This window comes from Salvelinus alpinus, chromosome 18 (genome assembly GCF_045679555.1).
Source record: "Salvelinus alpinus chromosome 18, SLU_Salpinus.1, whole genome shotgun sequence".
NCBI lineage: Eukaryota > Metazoa > Chordata > Actinopteri > Salmoniformes > Salmonidae > Salvelinus > Salvelinus alpinus.
The window spans coordinates 3050363-3072271 of record NC_092103.1 but is presented as its reverse complement, the minus strand read 5'-3'; the positions used below and the strand labels follow the sequence as shown (position 1 = coordinate 3072271).

Here is a 21909-nt window from a genome sequence, read left to right as displayed (position 1 = left end):
GAAATGAATGTTAAAACAAAAAATGTTCTCTCCACTGTCAAGAAGGGGGCCACTAAAAGGCTCGAGCCGGCCACTGCTATTAGCTTAGCATTAGCATTGTTGAGGTCAAAACATTAAGAGTGGTAGGATGCTGTGTCCCACTCTTATCTACAGCCGTGTATTTGAGAACAATAGGTTGTCAGGTTGGTTATCAATTGGGCAGTTTCAGTAGAGTGCAGCAGTTGAGGAGTTTTAATACAATGTGTAATGGAATTCAGTGATAATGCACGTTTTCTCCTTCACTCTGATTATCACAAAATTGTGCCCTAATTCCATTGTTCAACATCCCAATCACTGCTTGAGATTTAAATACAGACAAGTGAATGAATGTTAAGTATCACCATTTTGTTAGACGCACTAATGAAATTGGCCAACACTTTAGCTCTGACAGAATCTGTTCAAGAGTTTACACACAAGGAGAGACAGAGAGGTAAAACAATGAGCTAAATAATGACTATGTGTGGTGTAGCGCCGTAGTGGCCTTGCCTTGTATAGTACAGCTCCCTCAGCAGAGTCCAACACCAGAAGACAGACAATGGGAGGGGAGGGGGTTCAAGGGCAAGGGTAGATAAAACAGAGATGGGAGAAAGAAGGTATAGATGAATATGAATGGAGAAGAGATGGTGGGGAGGTGATGGTGTAGATGGAGGGTTTCAGATATACTCAGGGAGGTTGAGCCAAGAGGTTCTATGGAGGACATGTTTGTTTTCCTCCACATTGCTCCCTCCCGTCTGTCCCAGAGGCCCTGAGGTGGTTGGGCCAGAGTGTGTCTGTGTGACACCAGACAGGAAGATAAAGTACCAGGAATGTGTCTGAACCAACAAGCAATGCTACTGCTGGAAAGCTGAGCTGTGTGTGTGTGTGCATGTGTGTGTGTGTGCGTGTGCGTGTGCGTGTGCGTGTGTGTGTGTGTGTGTGTGGTGAGTGCATGAAGGGAAGTCAAACAGGCTGTATCAATCTCATCATCATAAACACACGTGGCCTCTGTTTCCTGGCTAAACTCAACATACAACCAAAATCACTGGCTTCTCCTTCACTGTTGATAGTTGGTATGGAGCCATTAGTCTCCCAGGCACGGAACGCACTAACAGGTCAATAGGATTGTAATGGATTGCTGTCAATAAGAGGTCAGGAGCAAAGATTTAGATCAGGCCTGGTGTTGGTATAGGCTTGTTTCTCTATTGATTTAATAATGCGGGATGTGTCTTAATAGATTTTCAGTGATTGGGACCATTTCAGCAGGGCTCTGGTTGACTGTTGCTTTAGCCCAGTGCTAATAAATGTGATTCATGTTCTAATCCACTTCATCAAGCCCTTGATATGCAATAAATGTGCAGTGTGACAGTGTTTATAACTCCCTCTCCCTCCAGATGCTGGAGCCCAAGGTGGACACCCCTCCATGTGAGTTGGGAGGAGGACGAGGCCTACCCCTGCCACGGGGGTCTGAAGAGGATCAGCTCTACCCCTACCCCTCCAGCCCCTCAGAGCCCCTGACCCTGGGCAACCCGCACCCCTCTGAGCTTCTCACCCCCCTGGAGGAGGTTTGCACCCCACTGGGCGACGGAGAGGAGCACAAGGTGCCCCCCACCCCACCGCCCTCCACCGAGTGGGAGGACAGCAAGAGCATGGAGGGCACTGAGCCCGAGATCTGGCGGGAAAGAGAGGAGGAGGTGGAGGAGGGGGAGGAGGAGAGGAAGGGTGAGGAGGAAGCAGAAATAGAGGAGGGAGAGGAAAGAGAGAGGGAGGAGGAGGAGGAGGGAGGAGATGTGAAACCCCCGGCGACAGATGACGAAGCCCTGTCAGACCCCCCCGACACCAACGCCCCCCCTTCCTCTTCATCCTCCTTCGTCATCCCCGAGCTCCGCCTAGACCGCTCCTTCAGCGCCGATGCCCTCTCCTCTCCCAACACCGACGAAGAGTATGACGATGACGATGATGAAGATGACGATGATGATGAGGAAGATGACAGCGATGATACCTACCTAGAGCGCAGTGACAGTAAGCGTCGTAGCATGGTGGAGGGCTCTGCCTGCGAGAAGCACGGCGGCAGGTTGAGTGTCCAGAACTCCCTGCGGCGCCGCACGCACAGCGAGGGCAGTCTGCTGCAGGACCCACGCGCCACTGGCTTCACCTCAGACAATGCCATCAACTGCCTGGACCCGACCCACGCCCACAAGGGGGGCTGGACGCTGCCCTCGCCTAAGACCCTGAAGAAGGAGCTGACCAAGAACGGAGGCTCCATGCACCAGCTCTGCATGCTCTTCTCTGGCAGGAAGGTCAGTACAGAACCATACTCAGACACACACACACACACACACACACACACACACACACACACACACACAAATGCACGTACGCACAGTGTGCGCACACACAAACAGACACACACACACTAAATCACACAGGTTAATGCCATATACACACCAGTACCAAGAAACTATACCATATTTGGTCTACAGCTGTTGTATTCGGCCCATGTGACAAATACAATTTGATTTGATTTGATATTTTAAAGGCTTGTGTCGATATAAGACTGATCATACAGGAAAAATCTGGCATTCACTGTAAATATTTGTAATATTATTTTTGTATGTTTTGTGATACCATGTATAGGTTAGTTTGTCATCATAAGATAGGTTCAGTGGGAAAGACTACCTGTCTACATTTTAGAGATTGGCCGCCATCGAGTGGTGAACGTGAGAACTTAGAATGTCATTACAGTTGAGTTTGCAGTATTCAACATTACCCACTAGAGGGCAAGCGGTGTCTGGTTCTCTTTTTCACATTTTTCCATTGAGCGGGAGCAAAACCTCACCTCAACTTATACTCACCAATGACAAACAAGCTGTATTATTCCTTGTTACAGCCTGTGTGTGTGTGTGTGTGTGTGTGTGTGTGTGTGTGTGTGTGTGTGTGTGTGTGTGTGTGTGTGTGTGTGTGTGTGTGTGTGTGTGTGTGTGTGTGTGTGTGTGTGTGTGTGTGTGTGTGTGTGTGTGTGTGTGTGTGTGTGTGTTTGAGTGGGAGAAAGAGCAGGAGAAAGAACTAAGAGAGGCAGGAGGTATGGTTGGTGTACTGAATTAGCCTAGGTCGAAACAGCTCTGCTGGCTGGTAACTAAGTATCTAGTAGGTGGTAACTAAGTATCTGAGAACACAGCAGAGGCCATTCTACTGGCCAATGTACAGTCACTTGATAATAAGATGGATGACCTCCGATCGCGGATTTGCTACCAACAGGTCTCTCGGAACTGCAATATTCTTTGCTTTTCAGAAACATGGCTCTTGGACAAGATACCCCCCATGGCTATCCAACTAGATGGATTCTCCATTCACCAGGCAGACAGGACAGTGGAGTCGGGAATTCATGGGGGGGAGGGGTTAGACTCTTCTTCAACCAACTGGTGTGCTGATTCCAGCGTGGTGGAAGTGTCGACCCACTGTTCACCCGTCTTAGAATACCTGATGGTCAAATGCCGACCCTTCTAACTCCCAAGGGAGTTTTCAGCTGTTATCGTGACTGCTGTATACATTCCACCTCAGTACAATAAAAATAACAATCTGGTGCTTAACGAACTGTACAAGGCTATAAACAAGCAGAAAAACTACACCCAGAGGCTGCCTTTCTGGTTGCCAGCGACTAGGAGCGATAAAGTCCTAGACCACTGCTATTCTACCCACAAGCAAGCATACAAGGCACTCCCTCATCCGCCATTTGGCAAATCAGATCGTGACTCTGTACTCTTGCTTCCTGTTTACCAGCAGAAACAGGAAGTAGCCACGATTCGCTCCGCATTCCGCCCCAACAGATCCATAGATGACGCATTCTCAATTGCTCTGCACACTGCCCTCACCCACCTAGGTGAACCTTAACACAGGGGCCCCACAGGGGTGTGTGCTTAGTCTCCTTCTGTGCTCCCTGTTCACCCACGACTGTGTGGCGACGCACACCTTCAACACCATTATTAAGTTAAGTTAGCTGACGACACAACGGTGGTAGGCCTGATCACAGGCGATGATGAGTCAGCCTACAGGGAGGATGTCAGAGAGAGAGAGAGAGAGAGAGAGAGAGAGAGAGAGAGAGAGAGAGAGAGAGAGAGAGAGAGAGAGAGAGAGAGAGAGAGAGAGAGAGAGAGAGAGAGAGAGAGAGAGAGAGAGAGAGAGAGAGAGAGAGAGAGAGAGAGAGAGAGAGAGAGAGAGAGAGAGAGAGAGAGAGAGAGAGAGAGAGAGAGAGAGAGAGAGAGAGAGAGAGAGAGAGAGAGAGAGAGAGAGAGAGAGAGAGAGAGAGAGAGAGAGAGAGAGAGAGAGAGAGAGAGAGAGAGAGAGAGAGAGAGAGAGAGAGAGAGAGAGAGAGAGAGAGAGCTCTAGTTGTTGGTCTGACATGGAGCCTTAAATGGCATTTCGTTCTCTGTATGGAGGGAGGAATGCAGCTAGCAGGCTCAGCCTATTGGTCTTGGCAGATTCTGGGAGTAATTTTACTACCTATTGGCATCATGGACCGAGCTCTACAGCTCTGTGTTTCCATTATTTAAAAGGGCTGTCAGTCCCTCACACTAAATCACATGGCATCTCTAAATTAGGTGGGATCTAGATTGTGTGTGTGTTTAAGGTGCGTGTTTGTGCGCGTGTTTGTGCATGTGTCTGTCTACCTGTGTGTAAGCAGAATCTAAACTATCATGTTGTCACGTCCTGACCATAGTTCTTATGTGTGTTGCTTGTTTTAGTGTTGGTCAGGACGTGAGCTGGGTGGGCATTCTATGTTGTGTGTCTAGTTTGTCTGTTTCTGTGTTCGGCCTAATATGGTTCTCAATCAGAGGCAGCTGTCAATCGTTGTCCCTGATTGAGAATCATATATAGGTGGCTTGTTTTGTGTTGGGGATTTGTGGGTGGTTGTTTCCTGTCTCTGTGTTTTCTCTGCACCAGATAGGACTGTATCGGTTTGCCTTATTTTGTTATGTGTTAAGTGTTCACTGTTTATTAGTTTTATTAAACATGTTGAGCACTGGCTACGCTGCGTGTTGGTCCGATCCCTGCTACACTCTCTCTTCTCGTGAAGAGAGGGAAGGCTGCCGTTACACATGTGCTGCAAAAAGAGGAGACGCATAGGGTAAAGCTGGTTCAATAGCTTGACCAGTTGGAGGGATTGGGGATTCACAAATGGTGCTTTGGTTGGAGCTTGTAAAGACATGAACATGTGGATTATAGAAAAAGAAGAATGCACAACATTTGGTTGTGGATCAGCAGTTTTTCTCATTATTGTGTCTGTCACTGACAGTCATACTCAATTAGCCATGTTAGCTAACAAGTTTTAGATTGGTAAATTAGTTTAGCCAGCTGTCTAAATCATGGCCCAATACCGACCGGGCATGCAGGGAAACATGCCCAAGGGCCCTGACCTCAAATCACTCTCACTCAGATATCATTAACATGGCATAGAATTGCAGGTAATGTTCTGTAATACAGCAAGAATTTTCTTTTTGCCCCATGGCAAAATGAGCAGAACTGCCTGAAATGTGGTATAAAATTGGAAAATGTTCTCTCTGGCCCATGGAACGATTTACCTAGCAATACCTACTGTAACAATACAAAACATTTCACACATGATCCAAAAAGTAGAAAGAAATTAAGAAATATCAGAACGAGCAATGTCAAGAGTCAGGAATATAAATATATATGTATATAGTGGTGTGTATAGACACCACTATGGACGGTATGTTAATAGAAAATGTGTATATAGGATGAGCTATTACTAGAATACAGTATATACATATATACCTAGGCAAGTCAGTTAAGAACAAATTCTTATTTACAATGAAGGCCTGCATCGGCCAAACCCGGACGGGACTCCCAATCACGGCTGGTTGTGATACAGCCTGGATTCGAACCAGGGTGTCTGTAGTGACGCCTCAAGCACTGAGATGCAGTGCCTTAGACCGCTGCACCACTTGGGATACACTTTATTTGTTAATACTGTATCCCATTAGATACAGTGGCTTGCGAAAATATTCACCCCCTTGGCATTTTTCCTATTTTGTTGCCTTACAACCTGGAATTAAAATAGATTTTTGGGCATTTGTATCATTTGATTTACACAACATGCCTACCACTTTGAAGATGCAAAATATTTTTCATTGTGAAACAGACAAGAAATAAGACAAAAAAAAGGAAAACTTGAGCGTGCTTAACTATTCACCTCCCAAAGTCAATACTTTGTAGAGGCACCTTTTGCAGCAATTACAGCTGCAAGTCTCTTGGGGTATGTCTATATAAGCTTGACACATCTAGCCACTGGGATATTTGCCCATTCTTCAAGGCAAAACTGCTCCAGCTCCTTCAAGTTGGATGGGTTCCGCTGGTGTACTGCAATCTTTAAGTCATACCACAGATTCTCAATTAGATTGAGGTCTGGGCTTTGACTAGGCCATTCCAAGACATTTAAATGTTTCCCCTTAAATGGCTTGTGTGTTGCTTTAGCAGTATGCTTAGGGTCGTTGTCCTGCTGTAAGGTGAAGCTCCGTCCTAATCTCAAATCTCTGGAAGACTGAAACAGGTTTCCCTCAAGATTTTCCCAGTATTTAGCGCCATCCATCATTCCTTCAATTCTGACCAGTTTCCCAGTCCCTGCCAATGAAAAACACCCCCACAGCATGATGCTGCCACCACCATGCTTCACTGTGGGGATAGTGTTCTCAGGGTGATGAGAGGTGTTGGGTTTGCGCCAGACATAGCGTTTTCCTTGATGGCCAAAAAGTTTGTTTTTAGTCTCACCTGACCAGAGTACATTCTTCCATATGTTTGGTGAGTCTCCCACATGCTTTTTGGCGAACACCAAGTGTGTTTGCTTATTTTTTTTTTTAAAGCAATGGCTTTTTCTGGCTACTCTTCCATAAAGCCCAGCTCTGTGGAGTGTACAGATTAAAGTGGTCCAATGGACAGATACTCCAATCTCCGCTGTGGAGCTTTGCAGCTCCTTCAGGGTTATCTTTGGTCTCTTTGTTGCCTCTCTGATTAATGCCCTCCTTGCCTGGTCCATGAGTTTTGGTGGGCGGCCCTCTCTTGGCAGGTTTGTTGTTGTGCCATATTCTTTCAATTTTTTAATAATGGATTTAATGGTGCTCTGTGGGATGTTCAAAGTTTCGGATATTTTTTATAACCCAACTCTGATCTGTACTTCTCCACAACTTTGTCCCTGACCTGTTTGGAGAGCTCCTTGATTTTCATGGTCCCGCTTGCTTGGTGGTGCCCCTTGCTTAGTGGTGTTGCAGACTCTGGGGCCTTTCAGAACAGGTGTATATATACTGAGATCATGTGACAGATCATGTGACACTTAGATTGCACACACTACTATTCCTTTTGTGTTTTTTAGAATTTTTTGAAACAAGTAATTTTTTTCATTTCACTTCAACAATTTGAACTATTTTGTGTATGTGCATTACTGTATTCTGTTGTCTGTTACACAAAATAGAGTGCAGTAGGACACAGGGTATGAATAGACCCTACAGTATTACCACATAGCCCATCTGAGTTAAAAACTCTTCTCTTCTTGTGCTACAACAAAATACCTAGTTCCCTTGTGCTGTCAGCCCTGGTGTACACCATAGGGATTTATACACTGCAGTATCCAACATAGCCCCAAGCCTTGTTTCTGTGTATATACGATGTAGACAAATTATGGTAGCCTTTAAAGTGCTGGAGTGTATCGTTAGTCAGCATAAAGATGCCAAGTGGCATGGAGGGAAACATACTTGAACCTTCGCAGAGATGTCTCAGTGGTTTACATCAGGAGGAGTTAACTATTTACGGGCAGGTCTTGATATAGTTGTGAAACACAAATTCCACCTTGTAGATATTTTACATAACTCGTGTGGATACATTTTTCTTAGATGAAGAAGATATTGATTGTTATTTCGTACAATTGTCCATCAGCGCCACCTCCTATTGGACAGTGGGATTAAGGCATTGTGGGTTATTTATACATAGCTCCCCCATGGATCAACGGCAAGCTCTCCAAGGCTGTCAAAGACACCTCGTCACTTAGCGATTGTCACTCTGGGTTACCAAACATCACAGTAGATGAGAAGGATAGACCCCGTCGGTATTAGATAGAACATTGCGGCCCCGCCCACCTGTGGGGAAAGCAACCTGTCTACCTACCTACCTAGGTTTCTCCAGTGGCTCACAGCAAGACTTTACCTTTTTCAAACGCAATTTTATTTTTGTCTACTTGTTTTAGTCAATTACAAAGCATAATTTAAGCAAAGTACAACATGTCTAAACACTACTTTTCAACATTGCCTGCTCCCTTGTTCTCACTACTAAAAACGTAATATTGTCGGGCTTCCCTCAGGCCCCTTTACATGACGGTGCTTGCAGCCACATGGGAGTGCTAGCGGAACACTGAGCCAGCCAAGACCAACAACACAAACAAACACATACAGTGAGTGACGTTACTAACGGACTATGTTAAACAAGTTAAATGTTTTACCTGTGACTAAAAATGTTACACACACATAGCTACATAGCTCCTTGTCAACTTCTCCTCCACACAGATACATCACACTCATATACCTGTCTGACTCAGAGCTGCAGGTTATTGTCATTGGGTTACATTTGGAATTCGTGTTTAGAAAAGTGCATAGAGAGCATTCCCGGTGACATAGGTGCCGAGGTAACCTGAGTTTACAAGGTCAAGCCATTAAGTTGATGGTAGTTGGATCTCTGTTTGAAATGGCTGCATAAACACATGCAATCTTAACAGGCTAGGGAAACAGAATGTTTACAGAGTGTTTACTGAGGGAGCTTACGTTTTTATGCAGCACCACACACAAGAATGCACTGACACATAAATATATACAAACATGCTGGTATGTACTCACACCCACACACAGACACAGATACACACACACCCACACACACACACACACACACACACACACACACACACACACACACACACACACACACACACACACACACACACACACACACACACACACACACACACACACACACACACACACACACACACACACACACACACACACACACACACACACACACACACACACACACAGAAACACATACACCTGCCCATCAGGATTAAATAAAACATGTTCTGAGAGTGGTTATGTAGCCGACAAAGTGTGTGTGTGTGTGTGTGTGTGTGTGTGTGTGTGTGTGTGTGTGTGTGTGTGTGTGTGTGTGTGTGTGTGTGTGTGTGTGTGTGTGTGTGTGTGTGTGTGTGTGTGTGTGTGTGTGTGTGTGTGTGTGTGTGTGTGTGTGTGTGTGTGTGTGTGTGCGCGCGCTGATGTGTGAGTGTTCTTTAGAGACAGTGGGGGACAGACACCTCACAATGAGTGAGAGATGGATGGTGAGATGAAAGATGGTCTGGTGGTATGTTGAACTCATCCATCCTCCCTCTACCCTCCACTATTATGTAACGGTTCAACAACTGCAACATCCTCCTGTGGTTTGTGAGAAGCAGTAGTATTATAATCATGTTCTGGTAGGACAAGACTGTCTTCAGTTAGTTTGTCATGGTATGTGAGGACCACAACGACCAGACCACAGAGATGCACTGTACTTCTCTCTTCCTCAGTCCAGACAAAAGATATAGAGAGTTCTAAAGGAGGGAGAGAGGGAGAGAGGGAGCGAGGGAGCGAGGGATATAGCGAGAGGGAGGAATGTTGCAAGCCACAGTCACAGTACAATACAGAATGGAACACGTTTGCTCCTATTCTATAATGTAATTTCAATCACGGTTAAGCTGTTCGCTGTTCTCTCCAATAGGAAGCGGATGGAGAAAATATCACTAACATTAAACCCTATGAAGTCTTCAAAGTCATGACCTGAAAGTGCCTTGACATCATATACAGGTCATGACTTTTAGTTCATGGATGAAGACTTCATGTTTTGCTTGGCTGAAAAGCAATTCAAGTAGAAGACAATTTCATTGAAAGTTCTGGCCTTGAGAAAGATAAAATAAAAGGGAGCTTTCCAGGGAGGTTATAAATCAAATCAAATCAAATCAAATCAAATTTATTAGTCACATACACATGGTTAGCAGATGTTAATGCGAGTGTAGCGAAATGCTTGTGCTTCTAGTTCCGACAATGCAGTAATAACAACAAGTAATCTAACCTAACAATTCCGCAACTACTACCTTATACACGCAAGTGTAAAGGGATAAAGAATATGTACATAAAGATATATGAATGAGTGATGGTACAGACGGCATAGGCAAGGTGCAGTAGATGGTATAGAGTACGGTATATACCTATGAGATGAGTACTGTAGGGTATGTAAACATAAAGTGGCATAGTTTAAAGTGGCTAGTGGTCCATGTATTACATAAGATGGCAAGATGCAGTAGATGATATAGAGTACAGTATATACATATACATAAGAGATGTGTAATGTAGGGTATGTAAACATTATATTAGGTGGCATTGTTTAAAGTGGCTGGTGGTACATTTTTACATAATTTCCATCAATTCCCATTTTTAAGGTGGCTGGAGCTGAGTCAGTTTGTTGGCAGCGGCCGCTAAATGTTAGTGGTGGCTGTTTAACAGTCTGATGGCCTTGAGATAGAAGCTGTTTTTCAGTCTCTCGGTCCCTGCTTGGATGCACCTGTACTGACCTCGCCTTCTGGATGATAGCGGGGTGAACAGGTAGTGGCTTGGGTGGTTGTTGTCCTTGATGATCTTTATGGCCTTCCTGTGACATCGGGTGGTGTAGGTGTCCTGGAGGGCAGGTAGTTTGCCCCGGGTGATGCGTTCTGCCCGACCTCACTACCCTCTGGAGAGCCTTACGGTTGTGTGCGGAGCAGTTGCCGTACCAGGCGGTGATACAGCCCGACAGGATGCTCTCGATTGTGCATCTGTAGAAGTTTGTGAGTGCTTTTGGTGACAAGCCGAATTTCTTCAGCCTCCTGAGGTTGAAGAGGCGCTGCTGCGCCTTCTTCACAACGCTGTCTGTGTGGGTGGACCAATTAACTCTGTAATCTCTGTGTAGTTTTCATCTCTGTCAAGTCTGTATGATCTGTCACTACCTGCTGTTAGTTCAGACTACTCTAAGCAGTCCAGTCTCAATACACATTACACAATATCTCCTTGAGTCCTGGAAGAAAAGTTACTTCAGCAGCCATTTCTCCCTCTGCAAGTTTTCTCAAATAACTTCATCTACTTTCTGACAACATCTGGGGATTGGGTCAAACTGGGCAGTGTTTGTTTCTAATGTAGTTCCTCAGCTACTAGCTAGAGGGCATAGTGGGTGAAGGGCACAGCCTTGCTGATAAAAGGCCTGCTATTCTGACCCTTAACAACAGTCCCAAAAGCCAGTTAACAAGACAAATCACTGCATGGCAAACACAGTGCTAAATATGAACCTTTCTATCTTTAGGGAACGACAACTGAATCAAGATGTAGATAAGAATTGTCCATAGAGTAGTGTTGTTGTAGTGAAGTCCAACGCTGACAGAGAACGACTGTTACATTGACAGTGTCTCATTCTGTTAGCTTAGCTAGCTCCAAAACACATGTAAAGACACTGTGTGGTCTACAGTATTGGTGTTTACTTTGGTCTCAGAGAACACAGTTACGGTTAAAGCATTTGGCACAGGGTACTACTAAGAGTGTACCACTCCAAACAGCGAGGATGCTGGGTAAACATGTGGCTGTGTTCTGGTTGGCTGGGACCATCCGAGGGGACAAAGGGTCATCAGGGGTCAGTCTCATGTGGGACACTGGAGCTGGAGTCATCTAGTAAAACACTAAATGGGTAACATGTAAATATTTGTGAAGTGGAGTAAACTGTGAGTGTGTACAGGACATTCAACCCACGCCAAGGCCCCCCTCTCCATTCAAAAATGCCTGAATGGAGCGCATGTGGGTTTTTAATAGGGTGTTTGATATATGGTATTTCACAGTTTATCCAATCTTGTCTTGACTGGAGTTTATATAGTAATTGAAGTACATGTTTTATTGACATTACATACACAATACATGATGTAGGCCTATAGCAGGGGAGTTTCTCAATGGGTTTTGTGAGGTTTGTAAGTGATCATCTCCAGTAAGGTTCCCATCTCTTCTTCCCTTTTACGACCAGTACAAATGGGTTTAGAACGTATATGAACTCACCAACCTTTTATCCAAACGTGATGCTCATGATACATGAGCCATTCTTTGTTTATTTCCAACATCATCAGCAGGGAGGTTTTGGGAAGAGGATGAACGGGAGGGTATAACTGTAAGTGTGTGTGTGTGTGTGTGTGTGTGTGTGTGTGTGTGTGTGTGTGTGTGTGTGTGTGTGTGTGTGTGTGTGTGTGTGTGTGTGTGTGTGTGTGTGTGTGTGTGTGTGTGTGTGTGTGTGTGTGTGTGTGTGTGTGTGTGTGTGAAGAGGCATTAACGTGGCAAAGATAGATCTTCATGATACATATCCTGTGTCTTACTATGTCATAGAATAAACTAGGGCACTGGCATAGTTACATAGTGTTGTCTGTCTTGAGCAATAGTCTCCCATATTAGTTTCTCTCTCTCTAACTTTTTCTGTTCTGTCGGCCACTTGGAAAGGCCTGCTGGGACTGGAGCTGATTGAGGTGAGGAGGGGGGTTGGGGGGAATTCAGCTTTTGGGGAGAGAGGCAGGTGTAATGACAAGGATGGAGCATGCATCAAGGTAAAGAGACATTAATGAGGAAGTTGGCCATCTGTTTTTATGGCTGTTACCATGATTACACCTCTGATACAGCGCAAACATTCTAAAAGTCAATCGCAGTGCGATGTTGTTTATCTGCGTTGGTTTGAATCGCAGCCTAAGAAGCTCAGGGCAAAAGTAGTTGATGACATAGATCAGGGGTAGGCAGCCCTTTTCCTGGAGTGCCGCAGGTACAGCAAGATTTTGTTCAAACTAGACACCACACCAGAGCAACTGAGCTCAGTGATCAGTTCAGTGATTGCCTAAATTCAACACACCTGGTCTTCCAGATCAGTTCAATCTTAAACATGAAGTGCCTGCGTCCCTCCAGGACCAGGATTGCCTACCCCTGACATAGGGAATAGAGAACCCTTCTGTACTCGCCCACAGTGACAATGACCCATTCCTGATTGGTCTAGACACTCCATTCCAAAGAGTTATGTCGCCTGCTAACACAGGTCATTGTTTCCTGCCTCATCCCATTCGGATAAGTGTTAGATAAAGCTAATGCAGTAAACATGTACTAAGTGGGTTTAGTAGGGATGAGTTGTGGCCAGTGACACATTTTCTCTACACACCCTGCTACATTATTCTGCGAGGTTAGCGCATGATGCTAGGCTATACATACAACTGAATGAATGCTTGTGTGGCGCACTATGTGGCGTGAATGCCAACCCAGATAGAGATAGATGTAATGGGTAACGCATGATCCAAATACCCTTCAGTGTGCTGGGGTAAATATACTGTAAGACTCGAGGAGGGACCCATTTAGAGCAGGGAGAATGCTAGATAAGTATGTGCATTCCTCCAAGGGGATGCTGCTAGACAGGCAGGAAAAGGGGAAGACATTGTGGCTCTGGAGATAGACAGTCACACTGACATGAGGGGGAAAGAGCAGGCTATCTGGGCGACTGCGATAGCGGGTCTTCTGAGAAGAGCCATCAGAATGAGGTTTTCATGGGCTTATGAAGGAGTGTCAGAATGTTCTGACATGGACGCCTTTCTTTGTGACTGGCTGTCTGTCAAAACAAATAGAATGGTTATGCAACTTAAAGAGATGTGCCTGCCTGCTTTATAGATTTCCCGCATTTCCTAGAGATAATACAGGCCGTAGTTAAACTGGACGACTCTGTGTGCTTTTGTTTGTGTACCTGTGTTTTTATATGTCATTTCATTTAAAAATGGTAAACATTGTCCCTGCACCCTGACAAAGAGTCTTCATTGTTTTCTATTCTTCACAACTACGAAGGTGCCAAATATTATTATTGTGCGTGTGTGCGTGCCTGCGTGTGCGTGCGTGCGTGTGTGTGTGAGCACAGGTGCGCATAGGTGCGTGCAGTCATGTGTGTGAGAAAGAGAGAGAGAGAGAGAGAGAGGGAGAGAGAGCGATCGAGTCGAGAGAAAGAGAGAGAAAAAGTAGAGAGAACAGAGAGAGAGAGAAGTGAGGGAGGGATAGATGAGGAATGACATGTGGACAGCTCCAGCCAGTACAGTGTTGGCCTCCACCCAGCCAGCTCTCTGTTCTCTAATCTAATCGGAGACTCCCTTTGTTGAACAGCTCAATGTCAAACAAACTATTCAACCTCTTAAGGAGACATTTATTCACAATCATAATTATTAGTATTAACATTATATTCATTATCATTCTGAATGGTTACATTTACATTGACAACTTAGACAAGTTCTGTAGTCAATACAAATTTGGAAATGTGATCTGAGATCTGCCATTGCCAAGTACACTACATTACCAATGCTCGTCGAACATCTCATTCCAAAATCTTGGGCATTAATATGGGGTTGGTCCCCCCTTTGCTGCTATAACAGCCTCCACTCTTCTGGAAAGGCTTTCCACTAGATGTTGGAACATTGCTGCGGGGACTTGCTTCCATGTAGCCACAAGAGCATTAGTGAGGTCGGGCACTGATGTTGGGCCATTAGGCCTGGCTTGCAGTCGGCGTTCCAATTCATCCCAAAGGTGTTCTATGGGGTTGAGGTCAGGGTTTTGTTTATGTCAGTCAAATTCTTCCACACCGATCTTGACAAAACATTTCTGTATGGACCTCACTTTGTGCACGGGGTCATTGTCATGCTGAAACAGGAAAGGGCCTCCCCCAAACTGTTGCCACAAAGTTGGAAGCACAGAATCATTTAGAATGTCATTGTATGCTGTAGAGTTAAGATTTCCCTTCACTGGAACTAAGAGGCCTGGCAGTGGAAAAACAGCTCCAGACCATTATTCCTCCTCCACCAAACTTTACAGTTGGCACTATGCATTGGGGCAAGTAGCGTTCTCCTGGCATCCTCCAAACACAGATTAGTCCATCGGACTGCCAGATGGTGAAGCGTGATTCATCACTACAGAGAATGCATTTCCACTGCTCCAGAGTCCAATGGCGGCGAGCTTTACACCACTCCAGCTGACGCTTGGCATTGCGCATGGTGATCTTAGGCTTGTGTGTGGCTGCTCGGCCATGGAAACCCATTCCATGACGCTCCTGACGAACAGTTGTTGTGCTGACTTTGCTTCCAGAGGCAGTTCAGAAGTGTTGCAACAGAGGACAGACAATTTACGCATTTCAGCACTCGGCGGACCCGTTCTGTGAGCTTGTGTGGCCTATCACTTCGCGGCTGAGCCGTTGTTGATCCTAGATGTTTCCACTTCACAATAACAGCCCTTAAAGTTGAACGGGGCAGCTCTAGCAGTGCAGGCATTTGACCAACTGACTTGTTGGGAAGGTAACATCCTATGACGGTGCCATGTTGAAAGTCATTGAGCTCTTCAGTAAGCCCATTATACTGCCAATGTTTGTCTATGGAGATTGCATGGCTATGTGCACTATTTTATACACCAGTCAGCAAAGGGTGTAGCTGAAATAGCCGAATCCACTAATTTGAAGGGGTGCCCACATACTTTGTGTATTTATGGTGTATTAATGAAAGATCGGTGCTTATGCACAAAATACTTTCAGTATGTTGATTACCCTCCCTAAACCCACAAAGAGCATGTAGTAGCACAGTGGCAAGAGAAAACTCTAGCTGGAAGCAAGAAACATTTAGAGGAATCCTCCTCTGGCTGACCAAGTTCAGAGTATAGGATATGCACTGACTATACAAAACATTTCTCATTCCATGAGATAGACTGACCAGGTGAATCCAGGTGAAAGCTATGATCCCTTATTGATGTAACTTGTTAAATCCACTTCAATCAGTGTAGATGAATGGGAGGAAGAAGGACTTTTAAGCCTTGAGACAATTGAGGCATGGATTGTGTATGTGTGCCATTCAAAGTGTGAATTGGCAAGACAAAAAATGTAAGTGCCTTTGAATGGAATATGGTAGTAGCTGCCAGGCGCACTGGTTTGAGTGTGTCATGAATGGTCCACCACCCAAAGGACATCCAGCCAACCTGACACAAGAGTGGGAAGCATTGGAGTCAACATAGGCCAGCATCCCTGTGGAAGGCATTCGACACCTTCTAGAGTCCATGCCTCGACGAATTGAGGCTGTTCTGAGGGCAAAAGGGGGGGTGTTCAACTCAATGTTAGGAGGGTGTTCCTAATGTGTTGTACCTGTCCTAAAATATAATCATTTCAGATCTGCACAAGTACCTAGGAGCTGAAGGTCAACTTGGTATTCAGTATCAGGCTACCAAGTTATGGACATCATGAATGGTACCCTTTTTCCTTGGGACATAGCCATGATAAGTTGCCATTCAGAATGCCCATGCCCAGTAGTCTGCAGAATGCAGCCAGGCGGTCTGTCCAAAGTTCCCAGCTCCAATCCCCATCAGGTGGTGTTGCTACCAAGTGGGCCAGCCATTTAACATTTGTCATATAGCAGATGCTCTTATCCAGAGCGACTTACAGTAGTGAGTGCATATATTTTCATAACTTATCATACCAACCCACACCCCACTAACCAAACCTCTAGACTTGACCCTGCCATAAGGTCAGCCTTGTGTTAGCTCCCTCTCCACAGTGTTCTACAGGAGCTCAGTCCCTCAGCCTAAAATGTAATGTTTTCTTAAATCCCTGCCACAATGGCTTGGTAATCCCCAGCTAATGAAGAGAAGCTCTTTTGTTTGTTTGTGTGGCGGTGATTGTGTGGCTGCTTCCTCTGAGGCTTTAGCGTGCTGGGGTCTTAGAAGCAGCATTGTGAGACACAGTGGGAATGGGCTATGGGAACAGTCTGCCTTCATCCATTTAGAACGAAATGTTGCTTGGCACTGATTCAGGAACAGTGTGGAGGAACATTGGTGAGTGGGGATTTGCTTCTAAGGCCTTATAAAGTGCAGGAGAGCTGAGAGACTGAGGGAGAGGTGGACAGTGCACTCAGATCAATCATGTTTTATTTGCATACAGCTTTTTTTGTCCTCAAGTGCTCAACTTAACAGTCACCCAGGCCCAAAGTTCAGAAGAGACTTGAAAAGGTTGACAGGACTGCCATTGCCAAGTGAGGGAGGGATGTAGCTTCTCTGTCCAGCTCCTCTCTTCCCGACAAACCTCTTGTCATTACCTACCTAATTTCCCTCTGAGTGTGTAGTGTACAGGCGTGGGTTGGCATAGGAGGTAGTATGGTGTCCACAACAAGACATCCACAACAAACTAGCCCTTGACGTCTGGCTGTGGGGAGAAGATCCAGCAGGCCCCTCTCGTCACCCTCCATGCAGTGTGTTTGCGTGTGGATGTGTGTGTGTGTGTGTGCGTGTGTGCATGTGTGCATGTGTGTTTGTGTAGGTAGTGACTGCCTGTTGGGTGCGTTAATGGCACCGGTTGCCATAGCAGTGCTTTGGCAAGTATTGTGTAGAGAGGGATGAGACACACTCACTATGTCAGTGAACAAGCCGTTTACCAGTTGATAAACACACACTGACTCAGACACGCTCGACACACACTTCCACGCAGGAAGTTTCAAGGCAGATCTTTCTCTCCATACTCTGTTGCCAGGTTCCACAAGCTCATAGTTAAGTTGTGAGGTTAGTTGGGGCTGGAGATGGAAGTTGATAATGGTTTCACTCGCTCTCCCTTCCTCTTTTTCTCTCTCTCATCCCTCAGTCCCACCCTCCACTGCCCAGAGGTCCATCTCCTTCTTTCTCACTCCCTGTTCTGTATCTCCCTCCATCATCTTCTTCAGTACAGCCTGTTCTGTAACCATGTTCCCTGCCTGGGGAGATGTCAGGTAATTCCATCCCTATGTCACCCTGACTCCTAACAACTGTGTTAGAGAGTGTGTGTGGTGGTGTTGTGTTTAGGAGGTGTTAGACAGCTAGTTGGGGAGTCTTCATCGCTGACATTAGCTGAGAGAACACCCTGCTCTCTCTATGTCTGTGTATAGCACATTGATCCCACAGAGAGAACACGGCTTCTTCCCAAATAGAACCCAATTCCTTATTTAGTGCACTACTTTTGACCAGGACCCATAAGGCTCTATATGACTACATAGAGGGTAGGGTTCCATTTAGGATGCACGCCAAAGCACCTTGAACAACAACAGAAAGCCCAGTCCTTTTCCTACAGGCACGATACAGCCAATAGATCATGTTGATGGTCAAACAGTACAACGTCTATGTCATATTCATCTCCTTGTTTACTCACTATCTATTTCACCCTTTATCTGACCTGTTCATGCTCATAACTACCTCATGGACGTTAACCAAGTTTCATAACTCATCTGAACTTTATATGACCATAATGTACCCACGGTCATGTCTCCATATCCAATGGTAACACAACACGGTCTGTGCTACAGAGAAAATGATATTGTTCTCTACCCATGTGCTACTGACCCAACAAGAACCACATTATCCAGCACTTACTTCATCTTCCAAATCTCATTTCAGGAATGCCAATGTTTAAAGGCCCAGTGCAGTTTAAAATTATGTTTTCCCCTGTGTTTTGTATCATATTGTACAACAGCTGATAAAACTAACACTGTAAAAGTGTGATTTTTTTAACCAGTGTTAATTCCTGATAGTTGCTGGTTGAAAATACAATCTACACAAGACCTTCTAATCAGCAGGTTTGCATGGGCGGGAGTTTCGGCTTTCCGTGGTGACATCGCTATGCGGTAAATTGGTTAATAGATCAATAACAAAGAGAGTTCCAGACCTCTGCCAATAACACCTAGTTTTCAGTTTTCCCCTCCCCCAGTCCTACAAAATTCTTGCTTGAAAAATAGTTTTTTGCTAAAAAGATATTTTTGCCCATTTTCATGGAACTCTATTACAGTAAGTGTCACGATCATCGTAATAAATCAAATCAAATGTATTTATATAGCCCTTCTTACTTCAGCTGATATCTCAAAGTGTTGTACAGAAACCCTGCCTAAAACCCCAAACAGCAAGCAATGCAGGTGTAGAAGCACGGTGGCTAGGAAAAACTACCTAGAAAGGCCAAAACCTAGGAAGAAACCTAGAGAGGAACCAGGCTATGAGGGGTGGCCAGTCCTCTTCTGGCTGTGCCGGGTGGAGATTATAACAGAACATGGCCAAGATGTTCAAATGTTCATAAATGACCAGCATGGTCAAATAATAATAATCACAGTAATTGTCGAGGGTGCAGCAAGTCAGCACAACAGGAGTAAATGTCAGTTGGCTTTTCATAGCCGATCATTAAGAGTATCTCTACCGCTCCTGCTGTCTCTAGAGAGTTGAAAACAGCAGGTCTGGGACAGGTAGCACGTCCGGTGAACAGGTCAGGGTTCCATAGCCGCAGGCAGAACAGTTGAAACTGGAGCAGCAGCACGGCCAGATGGACTGGGGACAGCAAGGAGTCATGCCAGGTAGTCCTGAGGCATGGTCCTAGGGCTCAGGTCCTCCGAGAGAGAGAAAGAAAGAGAGAATTAGAGAGAGCATACTTAAATTCACACAGGACACAGGATAAGACAGGAGAAGTACTCCAGATATAACAAACTGACGCTAGCCCCCCGACACATAAACTACTGCAGCATAAATACTGGAGGCTGAGACAGGAGGGGTCAGGAGACACTGTGGCCCCATCCGATGATACCCCCAGACAGGGCCAAACAGGAAGGATATAACCCCACCCACTTTGCCAAAGCACAGCCCCCACACCACTAGAGGGATATCAACCACCAACTTACCATCCTGAGACAAGGCCGAGTATACCCCACAAAGATCTCCGCCACGGCACAACCCAAGGGGGGGCGCCAACCCAGACAGGAAGATCACGTCAGTGACTCAATCCACTCAAGTGATGCACCCCTCCTAGGGACGGCATGAAAGAGCACCAGTAAGCCAGTGATTCAGCCCCTGCAATAGGGTTAGAGGCAGAGAATCCCAGTGGAGAGAGGGGAACCGGTCAGGCAGAGACAGCAAGGGCGGTTCGTTGCTCCAGAGCCTTTCCGTTCACCTTCACACTCCTGGGCCAGACTACACTCAATCATATGCCCCACTGAAGAGATAAGTCTTCAGTAAATACTTAAAGGTTGAGACCGAGTCTGCGTCTCTCACATGGGTAGGCAGACCATTCCATAAAAATGGAGCTCTATAGGAGAAAGCCCTGCCTCCAGCTGTTTGCTTAGAAATTCTAGGGACAATTAGGAGGCCTGCGTCTTGTGACGACCGTAGCGTACGTGTAGATATGTGTGGCAGGACCAAATCGGAAAGATAGGTAGGAGCAAGCCCATGTAATGCTTTCTAGGTTAGCAGTAAAACCTTGAAATCAGCCCTTAATAACATTCGGACCAAAGCGCAGCGTGATATGGGTTCCACATGTTTATTGAATGAAACGCACAAAAACAATAAAGAAAGAACAAAACGTGAAATAAATGACGTGCTCACATGCAACTACACATAAACAAGATCCCACAAAACATAGTGGGGAAATGGCTGCCTAAATATGATCCCCAATCAGAGACAACGACAAACAGCTGCCTTTGATTGGGAACCATACCAGGCCAACATAGAAATAAACAACCTAGATTACCCACCCTAGTCACACCCCGACCTAACCAAAATAGAGAATAAAAAGGCTCTCTATGGTCAGGGCGTGACAGTAAGGTACTTGATTATTATGGCCTGTGTCAGTTAATGTACAATTATTTGATATTGATATAAAAACGTCTATTAAATAAGCTTCTGATGAGGTATTTTAATATAATTTTGTAATTTATTAAATGTATTCAGTCTCTGACCTTGCTTCCAGACTTTCAGCGTCATCGTTACATTGATGTCCAGGAGCTTGAGCTTTCCACTTTGGTATATGTGGTTTTTCACCAATGAATACAGTAACAAACTAACTTTTGATTGGCATTGAGTTGAGGGCATGCATTAGCCTGTGAATTGGGACAGTTCTGCCTGTCATGTACCACTCTATTCTCATGTCCTGACGTTGTACTGATATCTCTGGCTTAGACAGCAAAGTTGACACAGGAACTTCTGTGTGGAGATGATAAAGACTGCGCAATTTACTGCTCAGATAAACTCCGAGCCTGGAAACCAGTCTACCGACACTGCTTTGGAATTGGGCTCCATGCTATTCTGTTCAATAGGTTTATTCTATGGAGAGCAAGGTAATAGTATATTCTAATCCACATTTTAAACATTTCTACGCTTTGAAATGATGTACATGGGGAAAAAACTTGAATTAAATTGTATTACTGGTTATAATATGTAGCCTATAAGCCTGCTACAAAGTTACACTGTTCTTCCATGACGTGCTAGCTGGTGTGTAGCTCTGTTGTAATGTATATACAGTAACTCATGCAGTGTTAATGGAGAAACCAACTGCAAAATATCCTTGTGTTATCTTAAGACGAGCTAGGTGTTTTCCCCTCTTGTGATACATGGATGTATCTCGCACACAGTCTCCAGAGAAGACCATGTGAGGATCTAGGTGTTGTTTACCTCAGCTGAGAGGTGGAGTGTGACCCGCAATGACCATGTCTGACCCGCATCATTCCCCAGCTGCTCTCTCTGTGTCTCCCTCTGCCATCCTCAAGCGGAATGCCGTTTACACCATTCCTCCCAGGTCCCCCTCTTCCTTATTTTCCTGCTACAGCTTTTCACAAACTGCCCTTTTGTCTTGCTGATGGCTGAACTCCACCTCTGAGATTCCCTTCAGGGTAAATACCCTAGGTTAGATTTAGGGTCAGGTCTTCAGGTCTCCCCCTCCGTCTCCCCTTCTCCTCTTTTCCTTCTCCTGCCGCTGTCAGATGAGGGGTCA

The 21909-nt window shown here is 45.4% G+C and overlaps 1 protein-coding gene and 1 long non-coding RNA gene across 2 annotated transcripts in view; one reads left to right on the top strand and one right to left on the bottom strand.

Annotated features, from left to right (window-relative positions):
• The window catches only part of LOC139544612 (regulator of G-protein signaling 3-like), a 232276-nt gene that overhangs the window by 170455 nt on the left and 39912 nt on the right, over window positions 1-21909 (top strand). Inside the window, exon 17 of the mRNA XM_071351939.1 lies at window positions 1410-2315. Coding sequence (XP_071208040.1) covers window positions 1410-2315 — 906 coding nt within the window. The remainder of the gene's footprint in view (window positions 1-1409; window positions 2316-21909) is intronic.
• LOC139544476 (uncharacterized) lies at window positions 16613-21534 on the bottom strand. Its single transcript, XR_011668881.1, has 3 exons — window positions 20879-21534; window positions 19826-19949; window positions 16613-19537 (listed from the first exon to the last, which is right to left on the bottom strand). It is a non-coding gene; the product is annotated as an uncharacterized lncRNA (long non-coding RNA).